Source organism: Oncorhynchus mykiss, chromosome 2 (genome assembly GCF_057628025.1).
Source record: "Oncorhynchus mykiss isolate SJ-2025 chromosome 2, ASM5762802v1, whole genome shotgun sequence".
Lineage (NCBI taxonomy): Eukaryota > Metazoa > Chordata > Actinopteri > Salmoniformes > Salmonidae > Oncorhynchus > Oncorhynchus mykiss.
Window position 1 is genome coordinate 76,990,195 of NC_143023.1, and position 27,010 is coordinate 77,017,204.

A 27,010-nucleotide genomic window follows, 5' to 3' on the forward strand; every position below is an offset into this window, starting at 1 on the left:
CTTAAAGAACACAGATTTGAACTTCTGAGTCATGCTAATGAATATTCATGGTCAAATGAACAATTTTGGGGAAAATGTTTTGCTCCTCCCCATCATAGACACTGTCTCTGCGGTGTCCTATTGTCAGACAGGTTTCATCCCTCCAGTGTTTAGAGATCCAGGAGGCCACCGCTGGGCAGATCGATCACAGCGACAGAGCTTCTGAGTGGGGCTTAAGGGACTGAACATGGGGGGCGTCTGCATGATGATCCATGAATCAACAGAGAGACACACATTCAGTGACAGAGATCCATATGAGAGAGATGAAGAGGGAAAGGATATGGAGTGAGAAAGACAGTTAGTGGGATAGAGAGTAAAAGAAAGGAGAGAACCAATCAAAGGAGACAGGGAAGAAAACATTTGGATAAAAGAGAAGTATATGACAGACCGCTTCCAGATTGATGTATCAATTAAGAGACAGTCAGTGAGAAGTAGACTGGTTAATGAGCAGAGAAGACTGGTTAATGAGCAGAGAAGACTGGTTAATGAGCAGAGAAGACTGGTTAATGAACAGATTAGACTGGTTAATGAGCAGAGAAGACTGGTTAATGAGCAGAGAAGACTGGTTAATGAACAGAGAAGACTGGTTAATGAACAGAGAAGACTGGTTAATGAGCAGAGAAGACTGGTTAATGAACAGAGTAGATTGGTTAATGAACAGATTAGACTGGTTAATGAGCAGAGAAGACTGGTTAATGAACAGATTAGACTGGTTAATGAACAGATTAGACTGGTTAATGAGCAGAGAAGACTGGTTAATGAGCAGAGAAGACTGGTTAATGAGCAGAGAAGACTGGTTAATGAGCAGAGAAGACTGGTTAATGAGCAGAGAAGCCTGGTTAATGAGCAGAGTAGACTGGTTAATGAGCAGAGAAGACTGGTTAATGAACAGATTAGACTGATTAATGAACAGAATAGACTGGTAAATGAGCAGAGAAGACTGGTTAATGAGCAGAGAAGCCTGGTTAATGAGCAGAGAAGCCTGGTTAATGAACAGAGTAGACTGATTAATGAACAGAATAGACTGGTTAATGAGCAGAGAAGACTGGTTAATTAACAGAGTAGACTGGTTAATGAGCAGAGAAGACTGGTTAATGAACAGATTAGACTGATTAATGAACAGAATAGACTGGTTAATGAGCAGAGAAGACTGGTTAATGAGCAGAGAAGCCTGGTTAATGAGCAGAGAAGCCTGGTTAATGAACAGAGTAGACTGATTAATGAGCAGAGAAGACTGGTTAATTAACAGAGTAAACTGGTTAATGAGCAGAGAAGACTGGTTAATGAACAGATTAGACTGATTAATGAACAGAATAGACTGGTTAATGAGCAGAGAAGACTGGTTAATGAGCAGAGAAGCCTGGTTAATGAGCAGAGAAGCCTGGTTAATGAACAGAGTAGACTGATTAATGAGCAGAGAAGCCTGGTTAATGAACAGAGTAGACTGATTAATGAGCAGAGAAGCCTGGTTAATGAACAGAGTAGACTGGTTAATGAACAGAATAGACTGGTTAATGACACCAGTAGAAGGTGGGGGTCGAGGGAACAGTGGGGTGGGAAGCTCAGGGGGGTGGGAGGCCAGTGGGGAGGACCCCCTCAGTGTTTAGGGGAGTGATGGAGCAGAGACACAACAAACTTAGAATTGGATAACAGGAACACAGATGTTAACCTCTGAATCATGCCAATTAATAAAGTGGAGCCTATGGGATAATAATGATGACAGAAACCTATGAGTTTGTATTTTGAATTTCGTGGTCACTAATTGAGATTTGTTGTTGGAAGTAGATTCACAAATATGTAATTTCTTTTTGCAAGCTTTTCATCATGATGTGTGAAAAATGTAACAACGGTCGCAAACTAGTAACTGCTGTGAATCACTTGCAGATTTTTTTAGCGGTGCACGCTTGGAGTTCTGTCACATTACCAAGAGATTCATAATAACGTTTTATACATTTGTAGAAAGAGATTTGCAAGTAAACAATTGGTTTGAGCAACTCTAGGGGCAGCATACTGCTGCAACCGTGGATGGAGGGTCCATCAATCAAATTTTAGGAAGTAGCTTGAAAACAAAGAGAAGTCATTTCTACAAAGTGACGATGTTACTTACTGTTGTGAATGAGCCTATACAATTTAACCTGATGACTCCTCCAGTCCCCAGACAGAACTCTGGTAACACTGAAACAAGAAAGATCAAGAAGCGGAAGAAGAACATGGAGAGTCCTCAACCGCAAGCAGCTAGAGAGCAGCAAAACACACTCAAGGGCAGGGGGCAGGGGGGAAGTGACAGGTAAACTGTATACAGATGTTCCTCTGCTGTGGGGCCATCTTATATGGTGAAACCCCCTTCAAACTCAAGCCCTGGGATGGAGCTGGTGGAGTTGCTTGATGGCACGTGGGCCATGGAGCAGATGACACCACGGAATGTCGTCACATATGAAGGAAACAATGTGTTACCGAACACTGTGTAGACATCATATGTAAAGGAGACAATGTATTTTGTGTAACTTTGCTTAGATGTCACGTGTATGTGTGAGGGTGTGTTGTGTGGCTGTAGTCAAGGGAGTTATGGGCTTGGGCAAAACTACATAAATACCAATGTAAAATATCAGGAAAGGAGATTTGGGGAAAGACAGATCAGGAGCTGATTGATCGATAAGAGAAATGACTGTGCCTCGTCAACCTGGCTAAAGCTTTCGACTCTGTCAATCACAACATTTTTATTGGCAGACTCAACAGCCTTGGTTTCTCAAATGATTGCCTCGCTTGGTTCACCAACTTCTTGTCCGATAGAGTTCAGTATGTCAAATCGGAGGGCCTGTTTTCCGGACCTCTCTATGGGGGTGCCACAGGGTTCAATTCTCGGGCCGACTCTCTTCTCTGTATACATCAATGATGTCGCTCTTGCTGCTGGTGATTCTCTGATCCACCTCTATGCAGACGACACCATTCTGTATACTTCCGGCCCTTCGTTGGACACTGTGTTAACTAACCTCCAGATGAGCTTCAATGCCATACAACTCTCCTTCCCTGGCCTCCAACTGCTCTTAAATGCAAATAAAACTAAATGCATGCTCTTCAACCGATCGCTGTCCGTACCTGCCCACCTGTCCAGCATCATCACTACTCTGAACGGTTCTGACTTAGAATATGTGGACAACTACAAATACCTAGGTGTCTGGTTAGACTGTAAACTCTCCTTCCAGACTCACATTAAACATCTCCAATCCAAAATGAAATCTAGAATCGGCTTCCTATTTCGCAACAAAGCATCCTTCACTAATGCTGCCAAACATACCCTCGTAAAACTGACCATCCTATCGATCCTTGACTTTGGCAATATCATTTACAAAATAGCCTCCAACACTCTACTCAGCCAACTGGATGCAGTCTATCACAGTGCCATCTGTTTTGTCACCAAAGCCCCATATACTACCCACCACTGCGACCTGTATGATCTCGTTGGCTGGCCCTCGCTTCATACTCGTCGCCAAACCCACTGGCTCCAGGTTATCTACAAGTCTCTGCTAGGTAAAGCCCCACCTTATCTCAGCTCACTGGTCACCATAGCAGCACCCACCCGTAGCACGCGCTCCAGCAGGTATATCTCACTGGTCACCCCCAAAGCCAATTCTTCATTTGGCCGCCTCTCCTTCCAGTCCTCTGCTGCCAATGACTGGAACGAACTGAAAACAATTCTGAAGCTGGAGACTCTTACCTCCCTCACTAGCTTTAAGCACCAGCTGTCAGAGCAGCTCACGGATCACTGCACCTCATCTATAAATAGCCCATCCAATCTACCTCATCCCCATACGATATTTATTTATCTTGCTCCTTTGCACCCCAGTATCTCAACTTGCATATTCATCTTCTGCACATCCTACCATTCCAGTGTTTAATTGCTATATTGTAATTACTTTGCCACCGTGGCCTATTTATTGCCTTACCTCTCTTATCTTACCTCATTTGCACATGCTATATATATATTTTTCTACTGTATTATTGATTGTATGTTTGTTTATAATGCTGCTGCATTATAATTGCTATATAACAAATCTATAAAATCCATCAGTTGTGAAACCAAAAGAGAAGTGTTACTGGTTTTCATTAACTATACTAAACAAAAATATAAAATAAGTGTTGTTCCCATGTTTCATGAGCTAAAATAAAATATCCCAGAAATTGTCCACACACACAGAAAGCGTATTTCCCTCAAATTGTGTGCACAAATTTGTTTACATCCCTGTTAGTGAGCATTTCTAATTTTACAAGATAATCCAGCAACCTGACAGGTGTGGCATATCAAGAAGCTGAATAAACAGCATGGTTGTTACATAGGTGCACCTTGTGCTGGGGGAAAATAAAAGGCCACTTTAAAATGTGCAGTTTTATCACACAACACAATGCCACAGATGTCTCAAGTTTTGAGGGAGCGTGCAATTGGCATGCTGATTGCAGTCCATTAATTGGCATGCTGAATGCAGTCCATTAATTGGCATGCTGAATGCAGTGTTAATTTATTTACTGTTAGCAGCCTCCGGCATCATTTTAGAGACTTTGGTGTTACGTCCAACTCGGCCTTACAACCGCAGACCTCGTGTAACCACGCCAGCCCAGGACCTCCACATCTGGCTTCTTCCCCTGCGGGATTATCGGAGACCAGCCACCCGTAGAGCTGATGAAACTGAGGACCATTTCTGTCTGTATTAAATCCCTTTTGTGGAGAAAACTCATTTTGATTGGATTGGCCTGGCTCCCCAGTGGGTGGTCCTTTTGGAGGCCCGTGGCCAGACCGTATTGTGGGCTCGAGTAGGAAAACAAAGGGGAGCTTGAGGGTTACTATGTAAAAAGGACACTAAAGGAGCACTGGGTGTCTATAGTTTCTCTTCTACCCAGATGAAGTGCTGAACCCCTGCTTTCAGTTAAGAGTTCATCTTAATTCATTTTAACTGAAACCCTATACCCAGGACTTAGCGAGTGTGTCCGGTCAATTAGATAGGGAGGACCAGGAGTTTGAGATTTTGGCGCACTTATAATAAATAGTGTAACCCCGTCTTGGAACGTGTCTTGCGTGAACGGCAAGAAATCACATAGTAGGAGCCACACCACGTAATAAAATAGGACAGAGCGGACTATGAATAAATAATGGATTGCTTGTTGGTGTTGTACATAAAAATAGCCCCCACTGACGTGTAGTATATCGTGTCACAAACTACCCCTGAAGTGTAATCAGTAGGAATGTCACGCTCGTCGTTGGAAGCATACTCGGACCAAAGCACAGCGGGATCTGGGTTCCACATATTTATTGAAGTGGAACTTTGAACAAGACAAAATAAAGAAACAGAGAAATGAGATGTAAATGAAGTGCTCAAAGGTAATAACACAAAAACAAGATCCCACAAAACACAGTGGGGAAATGGCTGCCTAAATATGATCCCCAATCAGAGACAATGATAAACAGCTGCCTCTGATTGGGAACCATACCAGGCCAACATAGAACTAAACAACCTAGATAGGAACACCCCCCCTAGTCACACCCCAACCTAACCAAAATAGAGAATAAAAAGGCTCTCTATGGTCAGGGCGTGACAAGGAAGGAGTGAGCTAACCTCTGTGGCAAGGAGGGATAGACCAAGAGGGGTGACCCGGTTGATAAAGTGGAGCTTAGGGCTCCACTGTTAGCTCAGCTCAGGGTAGGAAAAAACAGGGAAGCCGCCTCACCGGGAAAGAGGCTCATTCAGCGGGATAATCCAGGCCTAAAACGTGAAGTGGGAGTTGACCCAACCTGTGAGGTCAAGAGAAAGGGAAGGGAAAGGGGGATTCTAGTCAGTTGTACAACTGAATGCATTCAACTGAAATGTGTCAGAAGATCCACAAGCAAAGACTACCCTCGCATGAATGAAGATAGTAGGTCCGTCAGGGAGGCGGCCCGTACCAATCACCTCGACATTACTTCTCCGTGCAAAGTACTAGAATAAAACTACTTGAAGGTAATCATCTATTTTATATGTGTACATCCATTTTTGGGATTAAAGGCATGACAGTAGTTTAACATGTAAAATATAATGGTACATTTCAGACTAAATTGACAGCAGCTAATGTTAGCTACTGTACTTAACTAGCTTTACTATCAACTGGCTAGCTTCATCAGACAGCTTTAGATGCAAAGGGAAACAAATATATTATTTGCTAGTTGACCATCTGATTGATAAAGTTGAGATAAATGCCATTTGCTAGCTAGCTAAATGTAAAGTTGTTATTGGAGTTTATTCACAACAATTGATATAACTAGATCCACACATGTTATTCTCTATCTATTCAACTTACTTAATACAGGTACCATGTCATTTTGTTAATCTATGCTGGTTTGTCATCTGATTTCCAGGAGCCTGACAGAGATACGGGCCTTCGGAAGGTAATCAGACCCCTGACTTTTTCCACATTTTGTTACTTATTCTAAAATTGATGAAATTGCTTTTTCCCCCATCAATCTACACACAATACCCCATAAAGACAAAGCAAAACAGATTTTTGGAATTTTTTGTTAATTTATTTTAAAAAACTAACTGAAATATTACATTTACATAAGTATTCAAAACCTTTACTCAGTACTTTGTTGAAGCACCTTTGGCAGTGATTACAGCCTCGAGTCTTCTGGGGTTTCTCCCATTCTTCTCGGCAGATGCTCTCAAGCTCTGTCAGCTTTGCTGCACAGCTATTTTCAGTTCTCTCCAGAGATGTTAGATCGGGTTCAAGTCCAGGCTCTGGCTGGGCCACTCAAGGACATTCAGAGACTTGTCCCGAAGCCACTCCTGCATTGTCTTGGCTGTGTACTTAGGGTTGTTGTCCTGTTGGAAGGTGAACCTTCACTCCAGTCTGAGGTCCTGAGTGCTTTGAAGCAGGTTTTCATCAAGGACCTCTCTGTACTTTGCTCCGTTCATCTTTTCTTCGATCCTGACTAGTCTTCTAGTCCCTGCTGCTGAAAAACATCCCCACAGCATGATGCTGCCACCGCCATGCTTCACCGTATAGATGGTGCCAGGTTTTCTCCACATGTGACCCTTGGCATTCAAGCTAAAGAGTCTTGGTTTCATCAGACCAGAGAATCTTGTTTCCATGGTCTGAGACTCTTTAGGTGCCTTTTGGCAAACTTCAAGCGGGCTGTCATGTGCCTTTTACTGAAGAGTGGCTGAAGAGTGACTTTACTGAAGAGTGCTGCATAGATAGATGGTTGTCCTTCTGAAAGGTTCTCCCTTCTCCCCGATTACTCAGTTTGGCCGGTCGGCCAGCTATAGGAAGAGTCTTGGTGGTTCCAAACTTCTTCCATTTAAGAATGATGGAGACCACTGTACTCTTGGGGACAGTCAATGCTGCGGCTATTTTTTGTACCCTTCCCCAGATCTGTGCCTCGACACAATCCTGTCTCGGAGCTCTACGGACAATTCCTTCAACCTCATGGCTTGGTTTTTGCTCTGACACGCACTGTCAACTGTTGGACTTTCCAAATCATGTCCAATCAATTGAATTTACCACAGGTGGACTCCAATCAAGTTGTAGAAACATCCCAAGGATGATCAATGGAAACAGGATGCACCGGAGCTCAACTTTGAGTCTTATAGCAAAGGCTCTGAATACTTATGTATATAAAGTTTTTCTTTGTTTTATTTTTAATACATTTGCAAAAATGTCTAACAACCTGTTTTCACTTTGTCAATATGGGGTATTGTGTGTAGATTGCTAAGGAACATGTTTCATTTAATCAATTTTAAAATAAGCCTGTAATGTAACAAAATGTTTAAAAAGTCAAGGGGTCTGAATAATTTCCGAATGCACTGTAGATACAACCATAGTCCAAGGCAGGAGTGGGCAGGAAATGTCCCTACATCCACGTTGAGGCCTGCTACAGGCAGGTACATGTCAGTGTCAGTAAGTAATGCATTTTGTATTTAAATATACAGTGGGGAGAACTAGTATTTGATACCGATTTTTTGTGCCGATTTTGCAGGTTTTCCTACATTCCAAAGCATGTAGAGGTCAAATTTTTATCATAGGTACACTTCAACTGTGAGAGACGGAATCTAAAACAAAAATCCAGAAAATCACATTGTATGATTTTGAAGTAATTCATTTGCATTTTATTGCATGACATAATTATTTGATCACCTACCAACCAGTAAGAATTCCGGCTCTCACAGACCTGTTAGTTTTTCTTTAAGAAGCCCTCCTGTTCTCCACTCATTACCTGTATTAACTGTACCTGTTTGAACTTGTTACCTCTCCACAATGGCCAAGACCAGAGAGCTGTGTAAGGACATCAGGGATACAATTGTAGACCTGCACTAGGCTGGGATGGGCTACAGGACAATAGGCAAGCAGCTTGGTGAGAAGGCAACAACTGTTGGCGCAATTATTAGAAAATGGAAGATCAAGATGACGGTCAATCAACCTCGGTCTGGGGCTCCATGCAAGATCTCACCTCGTGGGGCATCAGTGATCATGAGGAAGGTGAGGGATCAGCCCAGGACTACACGGCAGGACCTGGTCAATGACCTGAAGAGAGCTGGGACCACAGTCTCAAAGAAACCATTAGTAACACACTACACCATCATGGATTAAAATCCTGCAGCGCACGCAAGGTCCCCCTGCTCAAGCCAGCGCATGTCCAGGCCTGTCTGAAGTTTGCCAATGACCATCTGGATGATCCAGAGGAGGAATGGGAGAAGGTCATGTGGTGATGAGACAAAAATAGGGCTTTTTGGTTTAAACTCCACTCGCCGTGTTTGGAGGAAGACGAAGGATGAGTACAACCCCAAAAACACCATCCCAACCGTGAACGACTGCACCGTATTGAGGGGAGGATGGATGGGGACATGTATCGTGAGATCTTGGCCAACAACCTCCTTCCCTCAGTAAGAGCATTGAAGATGGGTCTTGGCTGGGTCTTCCAGCATGACAACGACCCGAAACACACAGCCAGGGCAACTAAGGAGTGGCTCCATAAGAAGCATCTCAAGGTCCTGGAGTGGCCTAGCCAGTCTCCAGACCTGAATCCAATAGAAAATCTTTGGAGGGAGCTGAAAGTCCGTATTGCCCAGCGACAGCCCCGAAACCTGAAGGATCTGGAGAAGGTCTGTATGGAGGAGTGGGCCAAAATCCCTGCTGCAGTGTGTGCAAACCTGGTCAAGAACTACAGGAAACGTATGATCTCTGTAATTGCAAACAAAGGTTTCTGTACCAAATATTAAGTTCTGATTTTCTGATGTATCAAATACTTATGTCATGCAATAAAATGCAAATTAATTACAAAAAAATCATACAATGGGATTTTCTGGATTTTTGTTTTAGATTCCGTCTCTCACAGTTGAAGTATACCCATGATAAAAATTACAGACATGCTTTGTCAGTAGGAAAACCTGCAAAATCAGCAGTGTATCAAATAATTGTTCTCCCCACTGTATATAATACTCCACTCATAGTGGAGAAGCCCTATGCATCATAAACCTGTCTACTCCTGGAGTAACTCACTGTCAGAGATTCATTAGATGATTTGGCAGGAGGCCCTGGGCCAATGGGAGGTCAGGGTTGAGGGCTTAGGGGGAGTGAGAGGGAAGTTAGACATAAAGACTCAACTTGAACCACAGAGTAAGAATAACTTCAAACCAAATATATGTCCAGCACAACTGTTTGGTCAGGAAAAACACTGTTCCCCGTTTTTAATTGGTTGAAGGATAGTCTGCAACTTTCCTGAAGGACAGCCCAACACAACCCTCTCCCCCAACACACACTTCCCTTTGAAAGTTGCTGTGTCTTTTACGCATCCATTTCTGATTGGAAGGCACCCATACAGTCCTCTTTCAATTGCATTCAGTACCTCTATTAATCTCTCTACATTTGTTACAGAGGGAATATTCCAGAGCCTTCTGACCAACTCCTGGAGATCTCTCCAGAACAGATAAGTAAGCTCTGCTGGTGGTAATATACTTTATGCACTATGTAAACCTCATTTACTATGGCTGACTGTCTGTGTGATGACATGTAGCATATTATCCAGGGCCATTGGTTGGATTTTCTGTACTCACTCCAAAACTCATGCTATTTCCTCTCACTAAAAGTCTCCAGAAAAACGAACGCGTCCATCCCCCTATCCCCAGGTGAGTCTACTGGGCCATGGAACTCTAGAGCAGCACATTAAAAAAACCTGCCCCCCTGTTGCCACCTATCAGCAGACAGTTCCCTGAGGAAGGATGAAACTCTCAAGGACAATGGACAAATTTGGTGGATGATCACCAAACGGAATAAAGTTTTGTATAAACTACTCATGTTTGTTTTTTAAAAGTGGTTGCAAAACAATACATTTTTCAGCCTGTTTTTCAAATGTTTTACTAACTACTATGCTAACTTAAACATCTAACAACATGCAGACTTTCTCCATCAAGAAAACACCTGGTGCTTATGACTCAAAGGTCTAAAATCAATGCAAGTCTCATGTTCAGGGTGAATACATTCTGATTCATGTATATAAGACATCACACAGGTGCACCAAGTACCATATATATCCCAGACAAGCCTGAAGAATAGGACAAATAGACAAGTGAATGTAAGTCTGCTCTTGTGTCTGTAGCAATTTGTATGAATGAGTGGTAACATAAGATACATGTTGGCGTGTTAAATGGTTAAGAGACATTGATAAGGAGACTCTAGCTGCAGTGTCAGGTAAGGTACCAGTAAAGGCCCTAGTATTCAGTCATCTGGAAGCAGATGTCACCATCCAGGCCCATGCCACAGCATGCAGAGGCCCGATTGTGAGATGACAATAAACACATTATGTACCTTTCATCACTAAAGCCGTGTTAGCATTTACTGCACATGTTGCTAAACAATCCAACCATTTTGTTATTGATATAAATGGGCAATTCACATACAATAAAGTTCATGAGCATTGACTATAATACCTCTAGGGTCCTGTGGTTGTCTGGCAGCATTTCTGCTTTCTAGTTATCTTACTCCCTCTCCACCTGAAATGCAATAACAACAAAAACATGAATAACAATAAGCCTAGTCAGTCAGTAATTTTCTAACTTGGCTAAATTAAAAGCACTAATGTAAATGTGCACAAGTCTACTCAGCCAAATTATACCAAAACAATACAGACTATTTGCAGGAGGGGCATTATCCTGTCACCAATTAATCAATAAACTGGCAGTGGAACGAAGTTCTCAAAAGTCAATAACAAGTCTTTAAAATATAGCTAGCAAATATATATATATATATATATATATATATATATTTCTAGAAATCGAACATTGTTAGCTACATTGATGATGTTGGGAATTTTTCCCATAGCAGTTTCAATTTAACTTAGCTAACAAGCTACATGTTGACAGCTATATAATTAAGCAATAAGGCCAGAGGGGGTGTGGTATATGGACAATATACCACGGATAAAGGATGTTCTTAGGCACGACACAAGGCAGAGTGCTAGAACACAGCCCTTAGCTCTGGTATATTGGCCACAAACCCCTGAGGTGCCTTATTGCTATTATAAACTGGTTACCAAAGTAATTATAACAGTAAAAATAACTGTTTTGTGATACCCATGGTATACCATGGCTTTCAGCCAATCAGCATTCAGGGCTCGAACCAACCAGTTTATAATCTCAGTGCAAGAGGCGTCACTGGTTCGATTCCAGGCTGTGTCACATCCAGCCGTGGTTGGGAGTCCCATAGGGCGGTGCATAATTGGCCCAGCGTCGTCCGGGTTTGGCCGGGGTAGGCCGTCATTGTAAATAACTGGCTTGCCTAGTTAAATAAAGGTTAAAATAAAATATTAAAATATATAATGGTATTCATATCAACTTTATCAATCAGATAGTTAACTAGCAAATATATTTGTTTTCCCCTAGCATCTAAAGCTGCCTGATAAATCTAACGTTAGCCAGTTGATAGTAAAGCTAAATAATAAATGCATTTCAGAAGCCAGCTAGCTAAAGTTAATTTAGCTGCAGCCAATAGATTTCCTCTGAAATGTATCACTTATATTTCACATGATAAACATATTACTGTCATGCCTTTTCACAAAACATGTATGCACACATAATAAAGAGATGATTACCTTCAAGTAGACTGTTTTATTCTAGTACTTTAGGCCGAGTAACGTTAATAATATTACTTTGTAAAAATGACTTCTCCTCTTCAAGCTATTTCCTGAGATTTGATTGATGGAGCAATCCAGCCAATGGTTGCAGCAATTAGGCGGCTGTGGTTTTGGCTGATTGGTCAGGAGTAAAAAAGGTCCTGCCCCTATTGCTGCTCAAACCAGTATTCATTACTTGCGAATCTCTTTCTAAAAATGTACTAAACTTTCTACAATCTTACGAATCTCTTGGTAGTGTGACAACAGTGACAGAACCCAAGCGTGGACTTATAAAATAAATGATGCTTGCAAATCTTATTGAATGTATTCAAATGTGAAGTTACAAGTTTGCGACCGTTGTTACATTTTTCACACATCATGATACAAGCTTGCAAACACGTTTGCAAATCTTACTTCCAACCACGAATCTCAATGTGAGACCACGAAATTCACAATACAAACTGGTTCTGTCATCATTATTATCCAGGAGCCCAGGTGGAATCAGGCACCTGTCAGACAGGAACATATTGGAAATGTGATTGTATCTTACATTCTTTTGACAATGGAGCCCTCTATAAAGCTGTTGAATTCTGTATTTAAAACGGAGTCTCCTGAATGATTCATCCATTTAGTAAAATGCAGAGCTTTTAGATTGCTTTTAGTGACGGTACTTTGGGGGAACTCTACTCCTCTGGAGTTGACCTGCTGATGTTCAGTGTATATCATGGTAAAGAAACGTGGAGAGGAAGTCTGCTCGATTCTTAATGGTTTCCTGTAATATCACTATGGCTGCAAGCAGGAAGACAGATGTCCCTCTCTATAATTGGTCTCCTGGAGCGTTTGTGCATGTGTGTGTGTGTGTGTTTGTGTGTGAGTGTATATGTGTGTATACTGTATGTATGTGTGTGTTGTTGTAAATTGAGAGGCAGCAGTTGATGCATAGGTTTTCTACTGCCATTCATTTCCCCATTCCAAATAAAAAGAGCATGCACACACACATACAAATCAAATCAAATTTATTTATATAGCCCTTCGTACATCAGCTGATATCTCAAAGTGCTGTACAGAAACCCAGCCTAAAACCCCAAACAGCAAGCAATGCAGGTGTAGAAGCACGGTGGCTAGGAAAAACTCCCTATAAAGGCCAAAACCTAGGAAGAAACCTAGAGAGGAACCAGGCTATGTGGGGTGGCCTGTCCTCTTCTGGCTGTGCCGGGTGGAGATTATAACAGAACATGGCCAAGATGTTCAAATGTTCATAAATGACCAGCATGGTCAAATAATAATAATCACAGTAGTTGTCGAGGGTGCAGCAAGTCAGCACCTCAGGAGTAAATGTCAGCTGGCTTTTCATAGCCGATCATTAAGAGTATCTCTACCACTCCGGCTGTCTCTAGAGAGTTGAAAACAGCAGGGACAGGTATACACACACTGAACAACCACTGCCTCTCTTTCTCTCCATCCCATAATTCCCTTCTCTCTGTTTCTCCACTCACCTCTCTCTCTCTGTTTCTCCACTCATCTCTCTCTCTGTTTCTCCACTCATCTCTCTCTCCCTGTTCCTGCTTTATCACCCCCTGTCTCTCATGTTTCACCCCTGTCAGCCTTCTTCTCTTTAATGGATACTTTCTCATTCCCAGTAGATTATCCTGCTACTGCTAGAGACTCCTGCCTAAGGGAGAACAAAACACAAACACAAACACACACACACACACACACACACACACACCACACACACACCACACACCACACAACACACACACACACACAACACACACACAGCCCACCTCTATGTGTATTAACCACCATAGCTAATTCACTGTCAGAGACTTAATGGGGTCATTAGCTAAAGTTTGCTCCTCACCTTTAAGTGTAAAGTAAAAATAAAGACATCTAAATGCCTTTAAAAGAGGCCACCCCCATGCTACGCTTTACAGCAGCTTTACAACATGAGAGAGAGAGTACTGTAGACTACTTTATCACCGAACTCAACCCAGAGTCTCCCAGAGCATTGTCAGCCCACTGACACTCCTATTGGATCACAGCAACTGTTTACTATTAAGAAATGCTATAGATGGGAAGGAGCGTTGTGTACAAACATACCAAAAACTATTGTCAAACAACAAATTCAACCCTTTTTAGGGGACAAAATGTTTTACTGCAATAGGGAAGGTGTAGATCTGGCAGTAGAAAGCCTAAAGTATATTTGATCTTTCAGCTTCCCTATCAAATCTAAAAATGTCAAGCAGACAACAAAAAAAGAAAATGAACAATGATGACAAATGGTCAAACTGGACAGAAATATGCTAAGGAAAAAAGAATGAACAACACAAACACATATACACAATCAATTACAAATCTTAGAATCAACTATTATTAAAGACTACCAGAACCCACTGGAGTCTCCAATTACATGTAATGAACTACAGGACAAAATGCAAACTCTCCAACCCAAAAAGCCCTGGGATGTTGATTATTTCCTAAACTAAATGATAAAATATATGGACAACATAAAATTGTCAATGCTTAAACTCTTTAACATTATCCTCAGATGTGGCATCTTCCCCAATATTTGAAACCAAGGCCTGATCATCCCAATCCACAAAAGTAGAGACAAATTCGTCCCCAATAACTACAGTGGAATATGCGTCAACAGCAACCTCTGGAAAATCCTCTGCATTATCATTAACAGCAGACTCCTACATTTCCTCAGTGAAAAATATTTCTTATGCAAATGTGAAATTGGCTTTTTACCAAATGACCATATGACAGACCACATATATACACCATGCACAACCTAATTGACAAACAACAACAATTGACAAACAAACCAAACCAAAAACATGATTTGGTGATCTCAAAAAAAGCTTTTGACTCAATTTGGCATGAGGGCCTGCTATATAAATGGATGGAAAGCGGTGTTGGGGTAAAAACATATGTCATCATAAAATCAATGGACACAAACAACAACAAGTGTTTGGTTAATAAAATTGGTGGGGACGACGTCCTCAATGCACTTATTGATATAACCAGTGACTGATGTGGTGTACTCCTCAATGCCATCGGAAGAATCCCAGAACATATTCCAGTCTGTGATAGCAAAACAGTCCTGTAGTTTAGCATCTGCTTCATCTGACCACTTTTTTATAGACCGGGTCACTGTTGCTTCCTGCTTTAATTTTTGCTTGTAAACAGGAATCAGGAGGATAGAATTATGGTCAGATTTGTCAATTGGAGGGCGAGGGAGAGCTTAGTACACCTCTATGTGTGTGGAGTAAAGGTGGTCTAGATTTTTTTCCCCTCTGGTTGCACATTTAACATGCTGGTAGAAATTAGGTAAAACGGATTTGTTTCCTTGCATTAACGTCCCCGGCCACTAGGAGCGCCGCCTCTGGATGAGTGTTTGCTTATGGTGGAATACAACTCATTGAGTGCTGTTTTAGTGCCAGCCTCGGCCTGTGGTGGTATGTAGACAGCTACGAAAAATACAGATGAAAACTCTATAGGTAGATATTGTGGTCTACAGTTTATCATGAGACGCTCTACCTCAGGCGAGCAAAACCTTGAGAGTTCCTTAGATATCGTGCACCAGCTGTTGTTTACATAAGTTCATAAGCCCCCGCCTGCCTGTGTCTTACCAGAGGCTGCTGTTCTGTTGATAGAGTGTATAACCCGCCAGCTGTATGTTCTTAATGTCGTCGTTCAGCCACGACTCGGTGAAACGTAAGATATTACAGTTTTAATGTCCCGTTGATAGGATATACGTGCTTTCAGTTCGTCCCATTTATTTTCCAGCGATTGAATGCAGACTGGAAGGCAAGGGCAGATTAGCCACTCGTCGCCTGGTCCTCACAAGGCATCCCGATCTCTTTCCGTGAAACCTACCTTTCCTTTTCCAGCGAATCAAGTGGATCTGAGCCTGGTCAGGCACCCGTAGTATATCCCTCGCGTCCGACTCGTTGAAGAAGAACTCCTCATCCAACTTGAGGTGAATAATCCCACTTCTGATGTCCAGAAACTCTTTTCAGTCATAAGAGACAGTAGCAGCAACATTATGTTCAAAACAATTTAAGAACAATGCGAATAGACAAACAAAATAGTATGGTTGGTTAAGAGCCGATAAGACGGCAGCCCTACCCTCCGGCGCCATCTTTTCCATAATCTGTTGCTTCTGTCCCCAACCAAGGACGGCCTACAACAGTACCTAGATCTTCTGCACAGATTCTGTCACACCTGGGTCTTGAAAGTGAATCTTAGTAAAACAAAAATATTGGTGTTCCAAAAAAGGTCCAGTTGCCAGGACCACGAATACAAATTCAATCTAGACACTGTTGTCCTGTAGCACACAAAAAACGATACCTACCCCGGCTTAACATCAAACCCTTAGGTAACTTCCACAAAGCTGTGAACAATCAGAGAGTTGAGGCATGAACATAAAATTCGACATCCCAGTTAGGATCTGGTAAAAAATATTTGAATCAGTTATAGAACCCATTACCCTCTGTAGTTGTGAAGTTAGGGGTCCACTCACCAATAAATAATTCACAAAATGGGACAAACACCCAATTGACACTCTGCATGCAGAATTCTGAAAAAACATCCTCTGTGTACAACATAAATCCCCAAATAATGCATACAGAGCAGTATTAGGCCGATACCCGCTAATTTGCCAGCTGGTTTAGGGGCTCAGTTCACAAACGCAAACAGACCCCACAGAGCCCCAGGACAGCAACACAATTGGACCCAACCAAATTGTGACAAAACAAGATAATTATTTGACACATTAGAAAGATTCAACCAAAAATACTATCTGGCCCTAAACAGAGAGTACGCAGTGGCAAAATACCTGACCACTGTGACTGACACAAAATGAAGGAAATCCTTGACTATGTACAGACGCAGTAAGCATAGCCTTGCTATCGATAGAGGCCGCCATAGGCAGACCTGGGCCGAGAGAGAAGACAGGCTATATACCCAGTGCCCACAAAATGAGGTGGAAACTGAGCTGCACTTCCTATCCTCCTGCTAATTATATGACCATATTAGCAACACATATTTCATACAGACCCACAAAGAATTTAGAAACACACCAAATATTGACAAACTCTGTTAGGCGAAGTGTCGCAGTGTGCAGTCACAGCAGCAAGATGTGTGACCTGTTGTCACAGGAAAAGGGTAACCAGTGGAGTACAAACACCATTGCAAATACAACCAATATTTATTTGTATATTTATATATTTTCTCTTGCCATTCATACTTCAACTATTTGCACATTGTTAAAACACTGTACATAGCCAATAACATGACATTTAAAATGCCGTTATTCCCTTGAACATTTTGTGAGTGTAATGTTTGCTGTTCATTTCTGATAGTTTTTTTTACTGTTTGTTGTTTTTCATTTGCTTTGGAAATGTAAACATACAGTATGCATTATGTTTCCAATGCCAATAAAGCACCTTTGAATTGAATTGAAAATAGAGAGAGAGAGAGAGAGAGAGAGAGAGAGAGAGAGAGAGAGAGAGAGAGAGAGAGAGAGAGAGAGAGTACTGTACAAGCGTCTAGTGATTAGCTAAGCTAACTGCCGGAAGGGTTGCTAGCATTAGCATGAAGTGATTATAGAGCTATTATAGGAAAGGCACTGCATTATTGAACCACCTTGTTAGTTAAAGGAAGATGTGTGGATTCCTCATTTCTCTCTGCTTACCTTTAAAAAACACACAAACTCTGACTATAGGTTCCTATAAGATCAGTGTAAAATGAACAGAAATGTGCGTTCCTGTGAGTGTATATACAGTATGACTCAAAAGGCTCCAGGAAGAGAGCAGCCACAAGTTTGGTTAAGGTCAATCATAGCGCTATTAATTCTATTCATACCCTGCAAACACATAGCCCTTCCCCTTAACCCATGGACCACTCCGGAGAGAGGGAGAGGACTATACATGTACACACAGCCCCAATGATATAGCATTGGGGCTATATCACACATTCACACAGCAACATACATGTTATGTAGGCTATGAATGGAGGGAGAGAGGATGGAAGATGAGGGTAATGGGAAGACATTTCTGAGAGGGAGAGAAGGGACGAGGAAGGCTCTAGCATTAAAGGATGAATGGAGGGAGGAAGTGAGCCTCTCTTTCTCTCCCTCTCTGGTCAGTGTAATTATCAGACTTAGCACTGTTGGGACCAATTTAGAGAACAGAGCTGGCACTCACTGGAGCCTCATATATATATTCGGTGTGTGTGCGCATGTGTGCTTGTTCGTGTGTGTTCTGATGAATTGAACATCCATATGCAACCAAAATACCAAAATTTCACAACTGATCTAACTTGTCTAACAAAAGTATCCAATTCTATCTCTTCCTCTTTCAGGATAGTTGTACCAGAGTTCTACTGTTTCGGGGAGTGAATAAAGAGATCAAGAACTACAACAGCCAGACAGCCTTTCAGGTGAGACTCCCCATCCTTCAGCTGGCCTCTATCAGACATTACATTCTAGTTATACCGTAACCATATGCCATGAGGACAACTTTGTGTGACTTAACATGGAAAAAGTTTTTGCAACTCTTGGAGGTCAAGGGAGCTCAACAATATCTGTATATTTGTTCTGTGATAACTACATGGCATAAAGGCAACTCCACTTGAACACTGTTTCTGTACTCTGGCCTGCCTCTGTGGCAAGCTGTGTGATTAAGCTTGTGACAAATTGACATTAACACAGATTTCCTCAGTACATCAATGTTCATTTGTTTGTACACAGGGCTATCTGGCGCCACACACCACCAGCACACTCACATGTACACGTGCACGCATTCACATCCACACGCTCACACAGTGCCAGAAATCAGAAACACACGCTGCTGTCAGACATCTGTTACAATCAGCCTTTTAATGAAGGGATGCCAATGTGTGAAATATTAATCAGACAGAGAAAGAGAAAGAGAGAGAGATGGAACCATAGAGTAATGCAAATTAAGAGGGGGGAGATAGAATTAGTGATGGACATGTAGTCTGAAAAAGATGATATTGAAGGATGGAGGGAAGGTGGGAGAGAGAAAGTGCTTTGAATGGAATGTGTTCCCCTGTCACCTGTAGTTTAGAGTAGATGTATTGTACGTCTGATAATTGGTTCCCAAAAGTTTTCTTGAAACAACAGAGGCTGATGTTTATTCCAGACAGACTCTGGGACAGCAGCTTTCAGCAGGGTTCTGTTCTCTCCCAATGAGAAGGACAGCTTCCAATGGGAGCCTTGTTTTACAGAACACTCATATTGAGAAGTTGAGAGTTGGGAAAGGAACAAACACACAACACACATTTGACTTATGCTTCTCCTCCCCTTCCATCCCCTCTTCTCTCCTCCCTCTCTCCTCCTCCAGGTGGCCATTATAGCAGGAAACTTTGATCTGGCTGAAATCATCAAGATCCACAAAGTGTCAGACGTTGGTGAGTAGACTACAGTACATGCCATGGGTATGTGGCTAACAGGAGGTGGTCACTGGACTCTAATGAATGAATCTAGACTGAATTACCCTGACTGATCTCCCATAGTGGTGTCAGAGGGTTAGAGAGCCCTCAGCACTCGGACTATAGCCACTGTAATCACCCAGTCAGTAATGATTCCTGATTATGTGCACTTGCTCTGTGTAATTCAGGGTATTGGGTGTCAATCTGCTATGTGTGAATAGTCTGCCATCTAGTGTTTGAAGGAAAGATTATACCAGATTCCTAATTTAATGCAATAAGATGTTTTCTTAACTCAATACCCTCGGCAGTGCCTTAGGCATAAATGCATACATTGTCATGTTGATTAGGCCAGCAACATGTTGTGTGTTCCTCTCCCAGTGCCTTTCAGGGAGACCCCATCCTACACCAACCGTAGACGTGTGTTGGTGGGAGGACTGCCCTCGCCCCGCTCCCTGCTGCGCTCCGCTAGCGACAACAACCTCAACGGGGACAGCAGTCAAGGTCTGGGTCAAGGTCTGGGGCAGGGTCACGGTCGACAGGGTCAGTCTCCTGTCCCCTCTCTGAGAAGCCTCCCTGCACTGGGACAACACCAACAACATGCCAGCCTGGGGGAGGTGAGAGACAGAGAGAGAGAGAAAGAGACAGAGACAGAGTGTGTGTGTGTTTGCCTTTCTGCGTGTTTTGTGACAGAGATTTATGGAATGTGTGTGTAACAGACTGTGTGTGCTGTGTGTGTGTGTTATATTCCAGACTCGTCATGGAGAGATGCCAGACAGCAGTCTCCAGAGCACAGGCAGCTCTCGCTCCTCCCACTCCCGCTCTCCCTCACTACACAGTCATCTGCATGAGGGCGATCAGGGCATCAGGAAGACACACGGACACCCTCTAGGACACGTCCCTCGAGGACGGCTCAGGTGAGACAGACAATCAATCATATATTTAATATTCTGCTCCTTGGGGGACAATGAACTGTTCTGGGTCTGATCTGAAAGGAAAGCTCCTCCTCTCTTCTCCTTGTCATTGTCTCTCCAGTATGGGATAAATTGAGCAGATTACTAATGCTGAGGTTCCTAACCATTTTATTGTGATCATGTGTCAGTCGTACTGACTCAGTACATGATTAACACATAGCTTTATGCTTCTCCTATAGAACACTGTATGTGTGTATGCGTTTCTGCAAGTGTGTGTGTGTGTGTGTGTGTGTGCGTGCGTGCATGCGTGCGTGCCCTTATTCTCCAGATGCGGCAGCAGTTTGATGTCTGACATGGGAATTGCATTACAGACACGACTATAGCCCTCTCTCTATTTGTAATACCCTACTGTCACTTCACTCCATCCATCACACATGCTGCTAATCAGACCTCTATCTCTCGCTCGCTCCATCTCTCTCTCTCTCTATCTCTCTCTCTCTCTCTTCGTCCCACCCTTTGTCTCAAGAAGGCCACAGTAGTAAAGCAGCATCAGTGTGTTGAACTTGACACCCTGTTGGTAGAGGTAGTGTAGCTTGCCTGTATTTGAATGTACTTCTGTCTGCACAAAGAGGTATAGTAATACCTTCCTTTTCAGTACACATAATATGCTTACTGAGACTCGCGTATCAGTAGTAGTTAGACTGAGGGAGGTACAGAAGGAGGGATAAAGAAAGGCACAGATAGAGGGAAGTAGAGGTCATTTCCCTGATGTGTCCTGTCCTAGATGCCTATCTGTTCTTTTCTGTTATTCTTTTGCTGTAATTAGTCATGTTTATCTGTGTAAGAAGTGACAGGTCTGGAAATTACTGATGTTATTGACACAACAGTAAAGGCCTGAGGACATCTGAGGGAGAGAGAGACGGTCCTCAAATGACATAGTGCAAGGAAAACATTAGCTATACGTTTATACCTAATCTTCACCCCTCCTTCCTTGTTTCCCTCCCTTCTTCTTTCCTTCCTTCACTACTCCTTTCCCTCCCTCTTGTTGGCTACTACTGGTCTCTCTCTCTCAGTCCCCCTACCTGCGCCATCTTTCCATCTCTCTCTCTCCATCTCTCGCTCTGTGACCGTCTGTCCGCCCGGTGATAACTCCAGGGGCATTCTGGGTACCAGGGAAGTGTGAAATTAGTTTGGCCGGCAGTGGCCCGCCCCTACGGCCAACACAACGACTTCCTGTGGAACATGCCATCACTTCCTCTCACACCAGAGTGGGCGGTGCTGTAAGGAGTCCAACACTGTTGCCAGGGGGCATCTGGGAATGGTGAAATGGTTGGAATTTAGATACATATAAAGGGTGGATGTCACAATGTGAGTGAGTTATCGATACCATTGAAAACCAAGATGACACCAATGATTTCCTTGGAGGTTGGTAAGGTAATAGGCCCCTTTCCTGTTTCCCTCTGCTTTCTGCATCTGTCCCCTATTCATTTCCTGTCCTTCTCTTTCTCACCTTTCTTTTTACCTTTCCCTCTCTTTCTCACATCCTCTCTTTCATCCCTTATCCACTGTCACTTCCTGTCCTCCCTCTTTCTCCTCCCCCTCCTCTGTCTCTATCTATCTCCCTCTCTTCTCACTCTCATCCCTCGTTCTCCCTGTATTAGTCACACTAGGGGCTGTTGGAGGGAAATTATCTATGGTTTCTTACTGCTGCCAAAAGGCTGAGAGAAAGAAATAGAGAGCGAAAGTGGGATAGAGAGAAAGTGTGTGAGAGAGAAAGGGAAAGAGAGAGAGAGGGGAAGAAAGAGAGAGAATCTCTAGAGTCCAGCTTAGAGAATCCACATTAAAGGAGGACATGGCGGAATCGATCCGAACGCATCATAGTCTGCATCATCAAAAGGCGACACAGTTCAGCCAGCATTGAGCCGTTTGGCTGCTAATCCCCCCGCTTTGGGACACAGTTTGGATGCACGCACACACACACACACACACACACACACACACACACACACACACACACACACACACACACACACACGTTAGTGAGATAAGATGTAGGAGGACATTTAGTCCTGTATAATCAATGGCTGCTGTATTTCAGTGGTTTAGATAAATCAGTGATGATACAGATCTATGTTGTACATACATTAAAACACAAACAACTTTATCTTCATTTGGTGAGTGTGACACTGTATCATATAACACTACTGTCAGTCATGCTAAGATGTTGTCACTGTTTATAACATCTGTAATGTCAACCTTATTATAAAAGAGGGCTAAAAAAAGTGTTAGCAAAATATGTTGTACATACTGTTATTTGTACAGCCAGGTCACCCTGGTTATACAAGTCAGTATACGATGTCCATCCGTGTCTGAAGATGTCGGGAGATGACATGGAAACCGGCCACTAGGGGCAACAGTGAGCACTGTTACCTTCAAGTAAGTTTCGGGTTTTGCTAGGGCATTGTGGACAGGGATGGCGGAGGGATGTAGGCATCTGCCTCTGGTGACAAAGTTTGCATGTTAGAATCCAGGATAGAAAGTTGTTTTTGAGGTTTTAGTTTTCAGCCTATCCCAAACCTTAACCCTTACCTTAACCATTCTTGGTTAATGCCTAAACCTAACCTTAAACACTTTGAAACTTGACGTTTGCAACAACTTCTGCATTTAATATTTGAGAAACATGGATGATTCTGATGTGAGACTGTTAGAGCTAGTTGGTTTGTATAAATAACATAGTCAATGTGGATATCTGATATGATCTAATAGTTATGGGCATATTAGTTTTTTATTTCTCAATTTTAATCTGAGGTAGATGTTTGGATGAGGTATTGATCCATCTGTTTGGGGTTTAGTCAGTGTCAATGTGCCTTAGAGTTGTTGTGTCTGCTTAGCGTCCGCAGCTAGCTGCTTCCACAGACACTATGATCTCCTGAACACAACTCGAATGTTCTCTTTTACCAATAGATTACCACACAATGTCATAACCATGGCTATTCACATGGATGCAGTGATGAGGAAGAGAGAGGTGCTGAGAGAGAGAGAAAACAGTGGTATAATATCTTTGTTCAGGTGCAGCTATGCAGAGAAAAAGATGGAGAGAAAGAGCTGGTCATTAGGATGCAGAGTATGATGATACTTATGATTGTATTTTATAATGGGTTGAACCCACCTTATGGAGGGAAACCTATTTGTGTGAGGGCCATTTGCACGAGAAGGGTGATTGTGCGCGCACGTCTGTGTGTGTGCGTGTGTGCGTGTGTGTGTGTGTGCGTGTGTGCGTGTGTGTGTGTGTGCGTGGGTGTGCATGTGTGCGTGCGTGCATGTGTGTGCATGTGTGTGTGTGTTTAGAACAAACTTCAATTGACTAGTCATCAAGTTCACCAGATGTATTATCTTCTTCTGTGTCGACAGTTACCACGGTTACAGAAGCAGTGTCCTAAGAAAAAGGAAGAGATGGAAGGAAAGAGAGATGGAACAAAGTTGGGAGTGAGGGAGGGACAGAGAAATGGCTGAGAGCCTTGTAGTTGTTCATTTTAGCTTTATTTAAACGGTGTGTCTGAAAGTATGTTTTGTAGTAATGTATTTATAAATGTGTCTAAACGGTGTGTCTGAAAGTATGTTTTGCAGTAATGTATTTATAAATGTGTCTAAAGGGTGGTTAAAGCTCTAGTCATTCATCCTGCAGTTAATTTAGATCAATAGTGTTGTTCCTGCATGTCCACCCCTTCCTATACACACACACACACACACACACACACACACACACACACACACACACACACACACACACACACACTGATAGGTGGGCCGTTGTGGCAGTGTAAACACAGGCCATTAAAGGGGAGGACAGTTGGAGATCAATCTAGAGTCTACAAGGACCAACACACACACATACAAACACACACACATACAAACACACACACACACACATACAAACACACACACACACACACACACACACATACAAACACACATACAAACACACACACACACATACAAACACACACACACACACACACACAAACACCACCAGCCACAACCCCCACATACTCCAGCCCAGCTGCAAGGAACAATCAGGGATCTGCCACCACAGAGGTCAGACCATCATACGTACCATTACAGCTCTGTGTGTATGTGTGTGTTTCTCTGTGTGTATGTGTGAATTTCTCTGTGTGTATGTGTGTGTTTCTCTGTGTGTATGTGTGAGTTTCTTTGTGTGTATGTGTGTGTTTCTCTGTTTCTCTGTGTGTATGTGTGAGTTTCTCTCTCTCTCTGTGTGTGTGCGTGTGTGTGTGCGTGTGTGTGTGGGGGGGGGTTGTTTGTTTGTGTGTGTGCGTGCGTGTGTGTATGTGTGTGTGTGTGTGTGTGTGTGTGTGTGTGTGTGTGTGGGGGGGGGGGGTTGTTTGTGTGTGTGCGTGTGTGTATGTGTGTGTGTGTGTGTGGGGGGGGGGGGTTGTTTGTGTGTGTGTGTGTGTGTGTGGGGGGGGGTTGTTTGTTTGTGTGTGTGTGTGTGTGTGTGTGTGTGTGTGTGGGGGGGGGGGGGGGGGGGGGGGGGGGGGGGGGGTTGTTTGTGTGTGTGTGTGCATGTGTGTGTGTGTGTGTGGGGGGGGAGGGGGGGGGTTTGTTTGTGTGTGCGTGCTTGCGACAAAGTGTCAAGGGTTGGAACCGGTTCAGGGAACAGAACAGAAAACCGGAAAATAACAAAATGACTTGAGGAACAGAACCCAACCCGGAAACAGAAGTAATCTATACTGTTCCGGAACAGAATTGTTATTTTAAAAGCATGGAAACCGTTTAATAGCGTTATTTTACGTTCCAGGCATTTTTTTCTGGTCCCACAAAAATAGCAATAAAGTGCATATGCAAAGCACTCTGAAACGTATTCCAGTGTCTGCCTGCCTGCCTGCTGGAAATCTTTTCCAGTTGGTGTGCGTGTGTTTGTAGGATACCTGCTCCTCCCCTTTGAAGCATAGGTTACTGTAGCCTACTGAAGACGTTACTAGCATTCTTTATGTTTAAACCATGCTGTTACAGCAAAATACTATTTGCTCTTAATGACTTGTCTATACAGATTAAATCGCTTACCCACTCCATAGCAAGCTGCTCTATCTTCACTGATTGGTGAAGTCATTTAATTTCGAAAATAACGATATAAACCAGTACTTTTTGTTGGGTTCAAACCGGTTCAGAACTTTATTTTGCTGGAACAGAAGGAAGAAATAGTGTTTCTGTTCAGAACTAAATGATTGGAAAATCATTTCAGTTCCAACCCCCAGTTTGAGTGTGAGTAAACATTTCAATGTTAGTCTACACCTGTTGTTTACGAAGCATGTGACAAACAAAATTTGATTTGATTTGTGTGTGTGTATTTTTTGTATAACATGGATGGTCCAGACCAGTTTGCAGCAGCATTTAGCGATGTAGTTGAATTGCCTGTAATAAATGAATGTGAATGCACATCCGTTTAGCTACTGGCTTAATTAGGTGTGGAAGCCAAGCTCTATTTCCTTGTTTACCCGGTCCATTCTGTCCTCTTTTAGCCTCGTCCCTCTCTTTATCTTATTCTGCCTGTACCCCTGTCTCTCCTGCCCACTTTAGCTTCTTCTTTCATTTCTCTCCTTTCCCTCGCTCTTCCTCCCATTATCCCCAACCTGTCTCTCTCCTCTTTTCTCCCTCCATCTCTCTGCCCTGCCCTGCCCCTCCTCCCTCTCTCCCTCCATCTCCCTGCCCTGCCCTGCCCTGCCCTGCCCTCCCTCCCTCCCTCCCTCCCTCCCTCCCTCCCTCCCTCCCTCCCTCCCTCCCTCCCTCCCTCCCTCCCTCCCTCCCTCCCTCTCCCTTTCACTCTGCCCTCCCTCCCTCCTTCCCTCCCTCCCTCTCTGCCCTCCCTCCCTCCCTCTCTGCCCTGCCCTCCCTCCTTCCCTCCCTCCCTCTCTGCCTCCACCACTCCATTTTACTCTGTGTTGTATTCAGTGTGCGGAGGGTGGAGTATCCTGGGCTCAGTCATTAACATGTGGCAGGCAGCCACCTCAGCCTCTCCACTCTCTCTCTCTCTCTCTCTCTCTCTCTCTCTCTCTCTCTCTCTCTCTCTCTCTCTCTCTCTCTCTCTCTCTCTCTCCTCTCTCTCCTCTCTCTCCTCTCTCCTCCTCTCCCTCCGCTCAGTCCCGAGGTAATTGGAAAACCGTCAGCAAGCCGCTGCTTCGAAGGAGAGTGAGAAGGGTCGAGGGAGAGAGAGGGAGAGGAAAGGGGAGAGAGGCGAGGAAGCGGGAAAGATGGGAGAGGAGAATGAATGAATAAAGGGTTACGAGTGATTGATACGACACAGAGACAGAAAGGGAGAGACAGGAAGAAGGGAAAGACAGAAAGGGAGAGGGGAGGGGTAGATATAGAGTGAGGGTTTTCACACAGACACATGTCACATGATACCCACAATGTACACACATATGTAAACAAAGTCACACAGACAAAC

General features: G+C 43.3%; 1 protein-coding gene across 5 annotated transcripts in view; it reads left to right on the forward strand.

The window, feature by feature from the left end:
* Positions 1 to 27,010, forward strand: part of LOC110502025 (SH3 and multiple ankyrin repeat domains protein 3) — a 269,703-nt gene that overhangs the window by 139,075 nt on the left and 103,618 nt on the right. For all 5 annotated transcript variants that reach the window (XR_016488450.1, XM_090208339.1, XM_036955942.2 and 2 more), the window contains exons 8-11: positions 18,542 to 18,619; positions 19,546 to 19,612; positions 20,012 to 20,247; positions 20,384 to 20,547. Coding sequence is in view for 4 of the 5 variants with exons in the window: in XM_090208339.1 (XP_090064465.1) it covers positions 18,542 to 18,619; positions 19,546 to 19,612; positions 20,012 to 20,247; positions 20,384 to 20,547 (545 nt within the window). In the remaining variant the exon portion in view is untranslated. The remainder of the gene's footprint in view (positions 1 to 18,541; positions 18,620 to 19,545; positions 19,613 to 20,011; positions 20,248 to 20,383; positions 20,548 to 27,010) is intronic.